Genomic DNA, 14,525 nt, shown 5'->3' with positions numbered 1-14,525 from the left:
TTTATAAGAAGGTCACCTATGTGAGTATGAAGTGGGGCCGCTTCTTTGAGAATTTAGGAAGGCGAAATTCTCGAGAAAATACTTGCAGAACCAGGAAGGGGTGTCATGGCCAAAACGAACCCAATAGTGAGAACTGAACTGTGTTGGAGAAGTTCCGTGTGATGCCTGTTGTCTCGGTTTACACAAACGGCAGAACAGTTCAAGACAACATGTTCACTGGTCAGCCAGTAAATCCGATAGGTATTCACAAGGGAAGGTTCAAGGCCAAAAGCTACCTATCCTATGCGGAATTTTTCCTTTGTACTCTCTCTCGTATCAGCTTTGTCTCCCGAGTCGGATTCAGTCAATTTCATTCATGTGGGGGATTGTTGGAAAAATGGAATTTTAACCAAAGAGAATTTGGTGGGACCCACACCGCGCGAGGTGGACCTAAATTCCATTGAGAGATGAATGAGAAATTGTCTCTCAAAGTGGGTTTTGGACCGACAACAGTGCACGGTTGAATGGTCAAAGCTGGGTTGATTACCCAGAGTTATTACCCATGATTGTGTATTCAATGTCGAGAATAATAACTGTATCAGTTTTATTTCAGAATTGAATTGCGGAATCAATTCCCCTATTGATTATTGGCTCCTCCATAAATATTCGTATTCATTGTCGTATTGATGGTAGAGGCTCCTCCTTCAGCTATATAAAGGGACCTCTATCTTTGGTTTCAACACACCGAAAACAATCCAAAGCATTCTTCTGCAATACGATTATTTTTTTTCGAGAGAGAGAGTACAGACACAAGTTGGTTCGACGGGCAGTCTACGGCGGTGCTCCGGCGGCTGAGTGGTAACCGAGTCAACCCTGGGAGACGAACACCGACACAACCTCCAGCACCGGTGAGGCGGCGAATTTGTCTTAAGGGCACCGTTGTACAAAACGGGTCTCGGTTTGGAATTGTCAAAACTCTTTTTACAGTTTATGTTTACATTTCATATTCTGTAATTTTGCGATTCATGTTTATGTTGTAATTTTCAGAAATAGTAAAATTGTTAATTGTTTTCCGCACTATTTTCCTACAATCTTAAGTCTTGAGCCCCACAGAAATATGCGGTTGAGGAGAGTCTGGGGCACCACGTGACGGCGCCCCTAGGGCCCCAGGGGCATTGAATAATTTTACTTGATTAGAGGTGATAAACAAGCCAAATGAGAGTAGTTGATCAAGCTTAGTTTTAAAACTTAACGAGCTTCAAATATAAATGACCGGCCTTAGCTTGTTTATGAGACAAGCCGATCTCAAATAGCTTGAATTTTTCTGAATAATAATCGAACAAGCCGAGCAGTAGCTTGTTTATGTTTAGTTTGAATTCTTACTTAATTTTTTTTAATATCAATTTAATTGTGTAACAAGCTTTCAACAACGAACATGGCCTAGACTCAGAATAACTCCTTATTCGGTTGTTGGTTTGGAAAATTTTTGGGTTTGATTTTTGGGCATTGAGTAAGAAGAGAAAATAAAGTAATAATTGGGAATAGGGGTAATGAGTGAATAGAGATAGAGAGAGAAATGAAATTAATGATTGGATATAGGGATAATGAGTTGAGAGATAAATGAAAATAATAATTGAAAATATAGGTAATGAGTGGATTTGAGTTTGGAAATTCCAACGCAAAACTGAACAAGGGCTAAAATTTCACACCCAAAACCGCAAACACAATTTATTACTAGAACACATACAAAATCATCTCACTCACATCACACTTACACACTTCACACGATACAAATTATATATAGAATCAAGTATAGAGAAAACGCAGATAAATAAATAAAAAGTACAGAGAATACAAATCGCTAGCCACTTTGTTTGGCCCAATAAGTCAAATGGCTTATCTCTTTGTTTTTATTTAATTTTTTTCGCATTTGTTAATTTGTCGTCAATTTTTTGAAGATTAATGGTTGAGGAATCTAAAAAGTAAAAAATTAAAATCGAAACCTGAATTTTTTTATTAAAGACAAAAATAAGCCAATAAACTAATTTTTTCGTCTTTATTAAAAAAAATTAGGTTTAGATTTTAATTTTTCTTTTTAGATTTCTATTGTCATGATGAAACAATAATCCACAAAAAATTCACGAAAAATCAACAAATGCAAAAAAAATTTGAATAAAAACAAAAAATAAACCATCGACTTATTAGGCCAACCGGAATTTAGCCTCCCAACATCCATCAGAATACCCCCACCCCAACCAATTAATTAAAAGCTTATAATAACACACATCAGGAAGGACAAACTCTTACCCACGCCAATTTGGGTTGATGCCTCATCATATTATATTATATTATATATCCCACCTTTTGATAAAAGGCTGAAATTGTAATCTGGTAGCATCGTTGTCCACTCTAATGCATCCCACCACTCCTGATAAGTACTAGTGACCTCAATTCTCTTCAAATTAGGAGCGCTATTAGCGTCGAAGGGGAGTTTTCTCAGCTTCGGACAATTTCTTATCCTCACCTCCTCCAGTGATTGCCAACGCATGGGAACACCTTTGAAAAAGCTGACAAATTCGGATAAGTCCTCGAGCCACAATCTCCTCAGTTTGGGCAGAGCCTCGTGTTCGACAATTTCATCCTCTGGAATCATCCCCTTCAAACCTCCACAATTTCTTACCCACAATTCTTCCAAGTTGGATAGTTGCTGAACCATGAATCCACTTGAGAAGACCTGCTTAATTAATGGGCATTTCACTAGGTTCAAATCTGTTAGGTTGGTAAAGATGTTTGCATTTGGTGGCAGTGGTGGTAGTAATGCTCCCTCCTCCATCTCCAAACAAAGAATTGTCTTTAATTTCGGCAGGTCAACCAAACGTAAAACTTCTAAATTTGGAAAGGCACCCATTTCTAGCCCATTTCTGTCGACGATTTTTTTAAGCACGACACATCCTTGAATCACGCAATATTTCAACTCATACGTGTTGTGTGCACCCACTTCTAAAAGAGTATTAAGTTTTTTATGACCCCTCAATCCAAAACAATTTGAACGCCTAAGTACATCCTGTATGGCTGAGGGAAGACCGCTATCCCTTTCTCCTCCTCCTTCATAAAATAGACACATATTATACTCCTTTAATGCTGTTAACATAAATGGATTGATTAAGGGCCCACACTTGCCAACAAAGAACCAGAATTGCATCAATCTTCCCTCTTTCCATGATCTGCTATTTTCAAGAAAGTGCTGCAGATTACCTACTCTCCGGAAGTCAAATTCAAGGGAAGAAAGTGAGCTCCACTCGCTTAGTTCTTTCGCAACAATCTCTGTACTTTCATCACTCAGCCAACTTGTACCTGAACTACTACTTTCAAGGGTAAATACTTCAATCTGAGACAGTCTGCATATCACTCCAGCAGGGAGAGCTTTCAAAGAGCGGCAATTTGGAAGGACAAGTTCTCGAAGACTTTCCAATTTAGCTATTGAAGTTGGCAATGATTTGATGCCGGTGCGTGACAGATCCAAAACTTTGAGGTTAGGCATGTTGTTAAAAAAAGTTTTTGGTATCACCCCTAAATAGCCATTTCCTTGAAGCAACAATGTCACGAGCGCCGGACAGTTTGGTGATTCCGGTAAATTGCGCAAGTCATGATTGATAAACGATATTCTTGTTGCCTTTTCCCATTCCACCGCATTTGGAATCTTCTCTGAAGAAATTCCGGCTCTCACTAGATGTTGGGGTTCTCCTCCTTTTGGGGAAGTCATTGCTAAAACCAAGTCTCTAACAACATCGTGCATCTTCACACATTCATCTTCATTGCAATTTTCCAACAAAGACGAATCTATGAGAGCTCGCAACATTGCATGTCCCTTAACATGTGCCTCATGCAAAGTAAGTTCCCTAGAAAGAATCCCCTCGGCTCTCCAATATCCTATCAATTTAGACTTCTTAATCTCGGAGTCTTCTGGATACAATCCACAAAACAAAAGACATTGCTTTTTTTGAGTATCTTCTAAGTGGTCATAGCTAACCTTTAGTATATTGAACACCTTTTCATTCAAGTCTTTAATGAAAGACGTAGCAGGGGACCTTAATTCCCTTAAGAAATTCTCCCAAACGTTCACATCTTCCTCCTTCCGTAGCACACCACTTACGACCTTTAGCGCAAGTGGCAAGCCATCGCACTCTGTGACAATGCTTTCAGCATGCTGTTTGATGGCGGGACGCCTCACGACATCTCCCACATTTGCATAAAACATCTTCCGAGCTTCCTCTTTTGGCAAAACCTTCACCTTGATCTCAATATCGGTTCCCATCTGACGACAAACTTCGAGCTTTCTGGTTGTTAAAACAACTTTGCAACCATTGTTCTGATTGGCATTTGGTAACCCTACAGCATCTAAATCCACCATATTCCAAACATCATCTAAAAGTAACAAGTACTTCTTGCCGTTAAGTTTCTGACGCAGTTTAATTGCTACTCTCTCATCAGACTCACCCTTCGTTTCTACAGATAAACGCTTCCCAACTTCTTCTTGTATCGTTCTAATGCTTTGAGATTTCGAGACAGTCACCCATATCACAAAATCAAATATTCTTGCGATTTCTGGTGTGTTATTCAAGAGTCTCAAAACAGTTGTCTTCCCCACCCCACCCATTCCCCAAATACCAATCTTTAGGGTGCTTTTGGGTTGCATTTTGTCCAATACCATGTTGAGTGTACGATTTGCGGATTCTGCTAATGTCGAAGGGGGGTCTGGTTGATTCTCAACTGTAGCTATTGGTGCATTAACGAGAAATCCTCCTTCAAACTTAGACTTATCGAGGAGTTCGTTAATGTCATCGATCATGTTTACAACTCGCTTACCAAGCTCTGTACGAGCAAAAATGTCAAGACATAATCCCCCAACACATCTCTTCTCCTCATTCAACTTAGGTTGTATAGTCTTAACCATGGTTTCCATCTCTTGCACCTTTCCTATCCAATCATCACATTCATTCGTTGCAATTTTTTGCGGATTAGATTTTTCAATTTCAGCAACAATATCCTTTAGTTTGAGACTCAAGTCATGTGCTTTCTCACAGAGCACTTTCCTATTCTTCAACAACTTTCTGGCATAATTGATGCGTGTAGCAATACGAGCCCATAAACACTTCCCAATGTCGCAGACAGGTTGGGTGCAAGCTGCAAAAGCTGTAAAATGCAAGCAATACGATGATTAACAAAAAAATTGCAAGTTTGATTGTGGTTGCTAGGTTCTTAAGGATAAGCAATTTGAATAGTTTCCTTCAAATTGCGTTCATGCATGCGCTTGAAGCTAAAGATTCCCTTCTAAGTAAAAATTGGAGTGAAACTATATTAAAAGCACATGCACCTTGGGTAGATAAAATAATCTATCTTCACTTGGTTACAAGTCAAGTAAACTCACTTTTACATAGGTTTGGGTCAACAGGTATCAGGTGGAATGGTATTTTTAGTGACTTTTTCCTCAAACTTAGATTTGAGTCAAGATTTCCTTTTAACGAGTCGAGATGCCCTTGCTAGGAGATTTACGATACAAAAATATAACAGCAGAACCCATGTAATCCGCAATCATTGGGGGATTATGGCTGAGTAACAAAAATAGATAACAAAAATTATGGCTGAGTAAGAGTTAATTAGAAGTAATATGATTGGCTAATTAGATTAACATTGTCAATGGCTGTGGTTCTCTAATTGTAAATGTGTAGTACTTACAGAGCCGGCTTATAGCCAAGGCGAGGGAAGCGAGCGCTTTGGGCCCCCGAAAAAAATTAAAAATGAGGGCCCCCAAATTTTTAGGATTCATATATATATGTATGTATATATGGTCCACAAAAAATTGCACTAGACTTCTTTACACAAAATAGGTCCAATTGAAATTTAGGAGTCACAAAATAGGCCCAATTGAAATTTAGGAGCCACAAAATAAGCCCAAATTGTGAAATTATTCATTAGAAACATTAATGCATTAAAAAAAAGAAAAAGAAAATAACTTAAAGGTCGACAGGAACTAGCAAGGAAGATATAGCCAATCAAAAAAGATCAAAAAAGAAAAAGAAGATATAGCCGATCATAAGGAGTAAGTACGACAGGAACTAGAAACGCTTCATGCTTGAGGAGTCGAAGGGGAGGAAAGACAACAACCAACGACTGTGGACGGAAAATACTTGCACACGGAATTCCTTGAGAACTCTCTTTTACTATCTCCAACTCTCCACCTTTACAAAGTAAGTTTTTTATTATCTTAACCAGTTGACCTAATTGTTTGATTTGAACCGTTTGGATTCTGTCGAGGATGAAGCGTCGATGTCCTCTTGTGCAAATCTTGAGGATCTCTTGAAAAGTGGTGAGTTTTCTGATATTGATGGGGGAGATTTATTTTCAAAATTAAAAGTTTTGAAGAATGTTTTGCCAAAAGATAAAAGAAAGCCAATTGATCTGTTGAATTACTTGAAGACATTGGATGGTTGTTTCCCGAATGCATGGATTGCATACAGAATATTGTTGACTATACCGGTTACAGTTGTATCGGGGGAAAGAAGCTTTTCAAAGTTGAAATTGATCAAAAATTATCTTCGGTCAACCATGTCTCAAGAAAGATTAAATGGATTGGCTATGTTGTCTATCGAGAAGGAGTTGGTGAAGCAGCTTGACTATGGAGATTTAATCAGTGCGTTTGCAGCAAAAAGTGCGAGAAGAATAATTTTCAAATGATGGATTTTGAGGTATTGTAATAGTTGCATTTTTTTTGGGATAATTATATACTTTTATTTTGTAATGGTAAATATTTTGTATTGGTTTTTTTTATGACTCTTTGTAGATCACTTTTGTATGAAAAATATAGGGTGGCCTCATTCAAAAAGTTCGCTTCCGACCTCCAAAACTTATGAGCCAGCCCTGAGTACTTATGTGGAGATATCCATTTTTGAGGCTCTTTAACACTGGAGAGAGGAGAGGTCCAAAAACGAAAAACCTTTATCCTCCTCTCTCCCTGCTCTTGCTTCTCTCTTCCTCCTCTCATAATCCGGCTCAACCGTAGCCACCACCATGTTGAAAGGTGAAGTTGAGAAAAATACTTGTAGGCTTGATCAGTCCAAAAGTTATTGGGTAAGAAAAAGAGACTATTGAATGAATTGGCGAGTAATACCTTGAAGACCACTCAATTCCGAGCTGCATTGTGAGCAACTCTAGAACTTGCATCTTCGCCTATTTATATATAGGTGTTGCTTGTGTGCCGTAGCAAGTTATTGAGTGAGAAAAAAATAGGTTATTCAATGATTTGATTAGAAACACTGATTCAAAACTAGCCAATTGAGAGGACCATCACGAATCTCGCCAATTGAGAGGACCATTACGAATCTCTTTCAAAACTACATATCTTCATCCCATAGTGCTGGTCTACTATTTCATTTTGCAATATTCAGAAATATTAAAATCCTTTTTGAACAGTCAAACAAAAAAGTGGTCAGAGTTTCATATACTGAACCTCACAAGTGAATATGATTGTAATAAAACTAAGGAACAAGGGCATTGTTAAAAGGAAAATGATAATACCCAAAACCATTTAGATAAATGTCAAAAAAAAATTAGTGCATAATAGTGTTGTACTCTACACAGTAAAAGGAAAATATGGTAAGAAGAAAATTTTCAGCTGGGCTATTGGGGAATAGACAAATTTCACGGTTCATTTTATTAAGGAAAATTCTAAAATCAGCCCAGTGGGCTGACAATAATGAGTGTGAATTTGTATTAAAGGGTATAAAAAATACACAGAAATACGTGTTTTTCTTGTCTTATAGTGTGTTTATTGTCATCCCAATGACAATAGCAAGACCGTTTTATTAAAACGAAAATGGTGGCAAGTGGTGGTTAGCAGAGAATATATTCAAAGATGGTCGCTAACAAGAGTGCAAATAGCCATTAAAAAAAAAAAAAAAAAAGACCAAGTGAAATCGATGTGATCGGGGCCATCACCTCCCTAAGGGTCTGGAGTAGGTACGATTTCACTTGTTTCTATCTTCCCAAAGTAGTCTATCGTCCTCCCTTAAATTTCATCGGCTATTTTTGCAGCAAAAGTCCATGAAAAAGTCACAAGAAAATGTTTGTCAGGTGACCAGCTGCCAGAGGAATTTGTCACAGTGGCCGGACGTGGTAGTTATAGGGAAGGGCATATTAACTTAACAAGTAGTGGCAATCTTTGCATCTAGGAGGCTTCGAAGAAGAAGAAGAAGAAGATAACGAAAATTTTGCTTCGAAAATTTTGCTTCAATTGCTGAGGGAGGTCCTGAAAACATGGCGGCATTGCAATTCCGTTGTCAACCGCACGTCAGCTTGTGGCCTAACAACACACGTCAGTCCTAGTAGGAGTGTACAGCAGGTATTGAGGAATGTCATGAGAACATGGTATTTTTGGAGTTTATGGGCCTTTCTAATGGGTTAGACTTTTGACCTTAATTAGGATTAGAAGGAATTGACTAATGAATAAAATTTGGCAAGCCCAATCTCCCATCACCTAAGCGCGAAGATATAAATTCAAAACACAAACACGTGAATGTAAATATTTACCTTCAGCCATGGGAGATACTTGGAAAAATATCAAGACGTCGAGAAAGAATCAGCTACTATTTCCTTCCAACACTGGAGCAGAGAGGATTGGAGAAGCAAAAATGTTGCATTACTGGTAGCAACTTGACCTGTATATTCAGATTAGTTCATTTGGGGACCAAAGGATAAACATCAAGAATGATGATTACCGTAAGATATACTTTGAAACTTGCTACAATGTTGGCATATTAAGCTAAAATACAAGTATTAAAAGAGGAAAGTGATTTTCACACCCCTCTTCTTAATCCACCTAAGGTGACAAAATACCATATCTAAAAAGCAAATTCTCACAGTTCAATGTCATTATGTCAACAATGCACGCGTTTGGTGGCAGGTATGGTGGTGGAGGGCGCGAGAGGGTTGGGGGGCATCTAATGGTGATGGTCAATGGTTGTGTGAAACTAAAATTACGACTAAAGGTTGGTAGAAGACGAGAGAGTTTTGCACTACATTAAACTTTGTAGGTGTGCGTAGATAGAGAATTCCCCTGGACGTAATTTTTCAAATGTACTTTTGTCTTACATTTGCAATGTCAACCATTCGTCTTTTGTAAAATTAAACTTATCATAGACTAAGAAATGCATGATCTTTGAAACTTGAGATATAAAAATGAAAAACATATGTTTGGGAGACAAAATGGATAATGAAACTAATTTCACCAACAAAGTCATAGCCATTTTGTCCAAGGGGATTTGGCAAGAGGTCCTTTATACAAGGTTTCCCATGATAACGGAACAATGTAACTAGTTGACCACCCACAACCACGCAAATTAAGTGTCTAAATTCAATTTTTTATGGAGACTGTAGCAACTGTCAAATGAAAGCGATATGATGAGTTGACGATATATGAAATTTGATTGGGTTGCTTAGCTTTGTAAGCACAAGCAATGCGGTGTAAGAGGGCAAATTGAGCTCGTTTCTTAGTCAAATAAATAATAAAACAAAAAAAAAACAAGAAAATAAGATCAGTAACCACATTGTTATCTCCTTATAGTTCTTTGATCGTTTTTCTTATTTCATTTTCCCCTTCAAATTGGCTCTTGCAAATTCCTTGGGACCTCATGGACATCAAGGTGCACAATAAAGTAATCGTCCAAACTGAAAATTGGTTTGTTCTAAGCTTCATCTAAATGATTTGAGCAACAACTGCCATTTTATTTCTACTTCTTGACAAAAATATTCCTCTGTGTGCAACATTTCTCCCTAAGGATTCCGACTTAATGACAGACCACATGGTCTATCATTCCTCTTCTTTGTTCTATTTACTTCTCTTTAATTTTTGGTTTTTACTGAAATCATATATGGTCTTTGGAGTCACAAATTGATTCATTAATTAATCATCTAAAATTGAGTAAGCTAAATCAACTAGGAGACGACTAAGGGTCATCATCGGGCCGGGCCGGCAAGTCGCTGCCCAAGCCCGCCCACGGGACGGGCCGATCGGGATTTTTCTTTTTGGCGGGCCGGGCTACCTACCATAAATTGAAGCCCAAGCCCGGCCCATAGGCTAGCCCAATTGGCGGGCCAAAAGCTGGGCGAGCTTAAATTTCCTTGGGCAAAACTATTTCAAGGGAAAAAAGAAAGGGTTTTGTGGGATTTTGGGCTAATAGGGGGCCCGTTGGCGGGCTTTTGGGCTACTACCACGGGCGGGCTGACAGACCGGGCCTATGGCGGGCCGAGTAAAAATTCATAGGACCGAGTCCGCCCATTACAAATTACAGGTCGGGTAAAAGCCCGGACGGACGGGCTTTGGACGGGTCGCGGGCCTTCGAACTAAATGATGACCCTTAGAGACGACCAACTGCACTAACAATGGTTTCTCACACACTCTTGGTTCACTTGGTGTTTTATAATCTTCCATACACGTTCTAACATTCTAAATAGTGATTATTATGCTAAAATGTTTAACATACACTTTAATGGTTTGACATTGACCTTAGAAATTCTATGAACAGACTAATATATTCTTTTCCGTTGGCACCTCGTAAACATTGTGGTGCTTATTTATTTTTGTTGTTTTCGTTTTATTTTAAAATTTGAGGGGCTTGGAGGTAGGTTCTGTATTTGTGACTAGCAGTTATAGAAGGGTTTCTATACTCTTCAAACCTCTGTCAATGCATTTCATTGCCTATTGTACTGTTTTCATCTTTGCATTTTTATGATTAATGAAAAAAAATTTCGCCGTTCAAAAAAAAAGTATTAGTTGAAACATAGACAAGGAGTAAATGAACTGCGTAAAATTACCTTAAGCCATGAGAGTAATTAATTGGAAATTCTTAGCAATAGTAACTTCGGTCTGAGAGGAATGGAGAAGCAAAAACGTTGCATTAACAGGGAAAACCTTGACCTGTATAATATTTCAGATTAGTCCATGTGGAAACCAGAGTACAATAATATGATATAGTACAATGGAAAATTGCCATCATATTGCACCGTAAGTTACAGTAAAAGCACTAAAATATAAGTGACAGATTCGGGGTCTTGAACAACGATCCGTTCCATTGAGTAATTTTAAAATAAATTTCCGAGTAGGCATACGAAAAAACAACTCGATCGAATAACTATATGTGTTTCATCCAATCCTCTACCAGTTTGCAGGATCTTGAAACTGGAAAAAATTTAGAAAATTAAATGAAGGAGCTACAGTTGTCCAATCAAGCTGATTTTTTTAAGACCTACCCGAAATTTTGTTTTGAACTTCCTCGATGGATCGGATCATTGTTCAAGACCCCGAAGTGGTGCAAAAAAAAGGGTCGGTGCACCGTGCACCACGATTGGTTCGTATAGACGGACTCTTTTATCCTTAACACTACACATAGGTATACTACATTTTTACACTACATCTTATGTGAGGTCCATTTTGGATCCCAAAAAAAATCAAAAAATATCAATAAATTTTAAAATATTATTTTATGGGTCCAATAAAAAATCAGCTTAACGGATATCAGTGAATATTACTTCTGGATTCGTTAGGGTGAAACTATTCAATTTTTTGTCATTCATTAAACCTAACCTACTATATCCTAGGAAATTTGGGAAGGGAAATAAGTGCTTACGGGAATCGATTCAATCGAATCCTACCTATGTGCATGGAAATATAAAGGAGACACCAACTGCAATACATCACTTGCCTTTTATACCTAATTCAACTTCATAAAGTTGTAAGATAAATCTTTTTAAGGTTTTGAATATAATAACCTGTTAATCACAATACTCTCTTTTGTCTACAATACAAAATTATGCTTCAGAAAGTTAAATTTATGAAAAAAGTAATAAATGACTGATAATATGATCTTTTAAAAGTTAATTACAAACAGAAATTGTAAGAAAAAATTCAGCGTCATAAGCATTTTGTACAGCTGGACTCGGTGACAGGTATAGGCCATAGGGTATGCCGTGTTTAAAAAATCTCCGATGCTTATCTATTTTACAGTAATACTTCACACACAGCAAAAGTTTACAGATTTGTTGTGAGGCCCACTAGCCTATATAAATAATCCAATCTGTTCCTTAAATGTAAAATATTTTTCAACGCCCTCCGCGAAATATTGGCTCAATCCAATATTTTTAGGTGCTCGATTTAATCATTTAACTTTTCATTTGGATTTCAGGTTAATGAAAAGTTAGATGATTCAATCGGGCATATATATGTATCGGATTAATCTGATTTTTCGCAAGAGCTCTTGAAAAAATATTTTACATTTAATGAACGATTCGGATCATTCGTGTGGGATTCGGAGTGGGCCCCAAACACGGATCTGTGTGCAATCTTTGCAGAAATTGTCAGCGTTAACAGACTTACTGCCCAATTTATTCTCCATAACCAAAATTTGAGTAAAAAACTTAAAAATCCATCTCCAATGTCACGTACCCATTTGCATATCCATCTTAAGTTCAACCCATTTTCTCACCCAAATTTGGAAAGACTCAAACTCATAACCATTTTTTTCAAACTCTCTTTTCACTCTTATTAATTATAAGTATGTCCCTCATTAATTACAAGTATGTCATTTAATAATAAATTTGGATAAAAATATGAAGAAAAAAAATCTATACCATGTGGCCGTGCCCAAGCGGTACCCGAACAATCTATCCGAACCGTCCAAAAATGTGTTGAACGGCCCAAATTAAAGCCTTTTTTTCTTTTCTCACCCCACTACTCTCTCGTTTTTTTCTCTTTAAATTCGAGCCGTCATAAAGAGTTAAACACATGTTACCACTAATATTTCGACATATTTCTACGTCAAAATAGTTTCTGTCCAAAATCAGGAGGACCTCCACTGGAAGTACTTGTCACTTCGGCGTTCCACTTTCTTTTTAAAAGTTCTTTTTGAAAAAAAAAAAAGTAATTTTAAACTAAAAAATTATGTATTTAAGTAAATAATTTTTCTATTAATATTAATCTTGTTTAATAAATCTCATTAAAGTCTTTTAAATGGTATAAAAAAAATTAAAAAAATTATTTTTCATTTTCATAATATGTGAGTTTGAAATTACCTTCTTTTTTTTAAAAAAAAGGTTTAGAAAGAAAACGGAACAGGTTCTAAGGCCCCCATTTCAGAACACGTTCTTAAAAAATAAGTACTTATTTCATATTTTCAAATTCAAAAATAATATAAATGAAAATTAATTTTTTAATTTTTTTTGCACTATGAGATTTTTCAAACAAGATCCATATTTCATATTTTTATATCTCATTAAGCCAATTATTTTTGAGTTTGAAATTATCTTTTTAAAAAATAAGTACTTAAAATCCGTTCTGGAACGGGACAGCCAATTATTTTTGAGTTTGAAATTGCCTTCTTAAAAAATAAGTACTTAAAATCCCTTCTGAAACGAGGCATAAGGTCCCGTTCCAGAAAATTACTTAAAAAATAAGTACTTATTTTAAAACTTTTTTAAAAAAATAAGAAAGATTATTCCACAAAATCTAAATAAGTAGCTTATTTCATATTTTTAAATTTAAAAATAATATAAATGAAAAATAATTTTTAAATTTTTTTGCACCATATTAAAGATCTCAATAAAATCTATCAAATAAGATCTATATTGATAGAAAAATTATTTGCATAAACACAGAATCTTGAGCTTGAAATTATCTTCTTAAAAAATAAATATTTATTCACTTTTTTGTGAATATGGCTTATTATTAGACAAAAATAAGTTTTTAAACCCATTGTGAAACGGGCCCTAAGCAAGTGTATCTTCCACTGAATTTTTTTATTTATTCTTTTTGATCCGCTTTCACTGAATAACGACTTGACCATTTTTACAGCAAAATATGGAAGAAGAAATGCCAAAACGATTTTCCGCTAAGAAACTGAGAAACTATTCAGATCTGTTCCAAGTTTGTGAACAGAACATCAAGGAAGAAAAAACAGAGAATTTGGGAGCAACAGTAGTTCATTACCAGAATTAATTCGGGGTACTAGATCTTCCACCGGAAATCGGGGTGTCGGTACTACGACCGAGGTAGTAAGAGCTACCGATTTGCAGTTAATCTTCAGAATTCGGGGTGTTTTCGCCAGAAACAGAGAAGAAGGATCAGAATTGAGATGAGAGATCTCCAGAGAGAGAGAGAGAGAGAGAGATTTGTGTTTCCAAGTGTTACGGACGTACAGTTCCAATTTGATCCTATCTCAAAAAGCAGAAGTCAACAGTTTACTTTCCACCACCAAAGAAAACAACTACTGTACATGAGAAGATTACCAATGCTCTGAACCCCACATTTCTTTGTTGTCAGAATATTTTTTCTGTCTTTAATGATTTTTTTTATCATTTAAAAAAATGAACCTTTTTTTTTCTATTGATCATAATTTTATACTTTTTAGATTTCTTTTGTCGAAATAATTAATTAATCTAAAAAAAACATGCAAATCTAACAAAAATTTAGAAAAAACGAATTAAAACAAAGAATAAGT

General features: G+C 36.5%; 1 protein-coding gene across 8 annotated transcripts in view; it reads right to left on the bottom strand.

The window, feature by feature from the left end:
* Positions 1-14,154, bottom strand: part of LOC131314878 (probable disease resistance protein At1g61300) — a 55,817-nt gene extending 41,663 nt beyond the window's left edge. For 2 of the 8 annotated variants that reach the window (XR_009196526.1, XR_009196529.1), the window contains exons 1-3: positions 14,015-14,152; positions 10,849-10,951; positions 8,566-8,693 (exon numbers count right to left, since the gene is read on the bottom strand). Coding sequence is in view for 3 of the 8 variants with exons in the window: in XM_058343793.1 (XP_058199776.1) it covers positions 2,318-5,172; positions 8,566-8,575 (2,865 nt within the window). In the remaining 5 variants the exon portion in view is untranslated. Of the gene's footprint in view, positions 1-2,116; positions 5,173-8,541; positions 8,694-10,848; positions 10,952-14,014 lie in introns of those variants that run through there. The other 6 variants (XM_058343793.1, XR_009196528.1, XM_058343797.1 and 3 more) reach the window with 6 other exon arrangements.
* Positions 14,155-14,525: the final 371 nt, after the last annotated feature.

This window comes from Rhododendron vialii, chromosome 13a, assembly GCF_030253575.1.
Source record: "Rhododendron vialii isolate Sample 1 chromosome 13a, ASM3025357v1".
Lineage (NCBI taxonomy): Eukaryota > Viridiplantae > Streptophyta > Magnoliopsida > Ericales > Ericaceae > Rhododendron > Rhododendron vialii.
The sequence above is the reverse complement of the archived record's forward strand: the minus strand, read 5'-3'. Positions and strand labels throughout refer to the sequence as shown.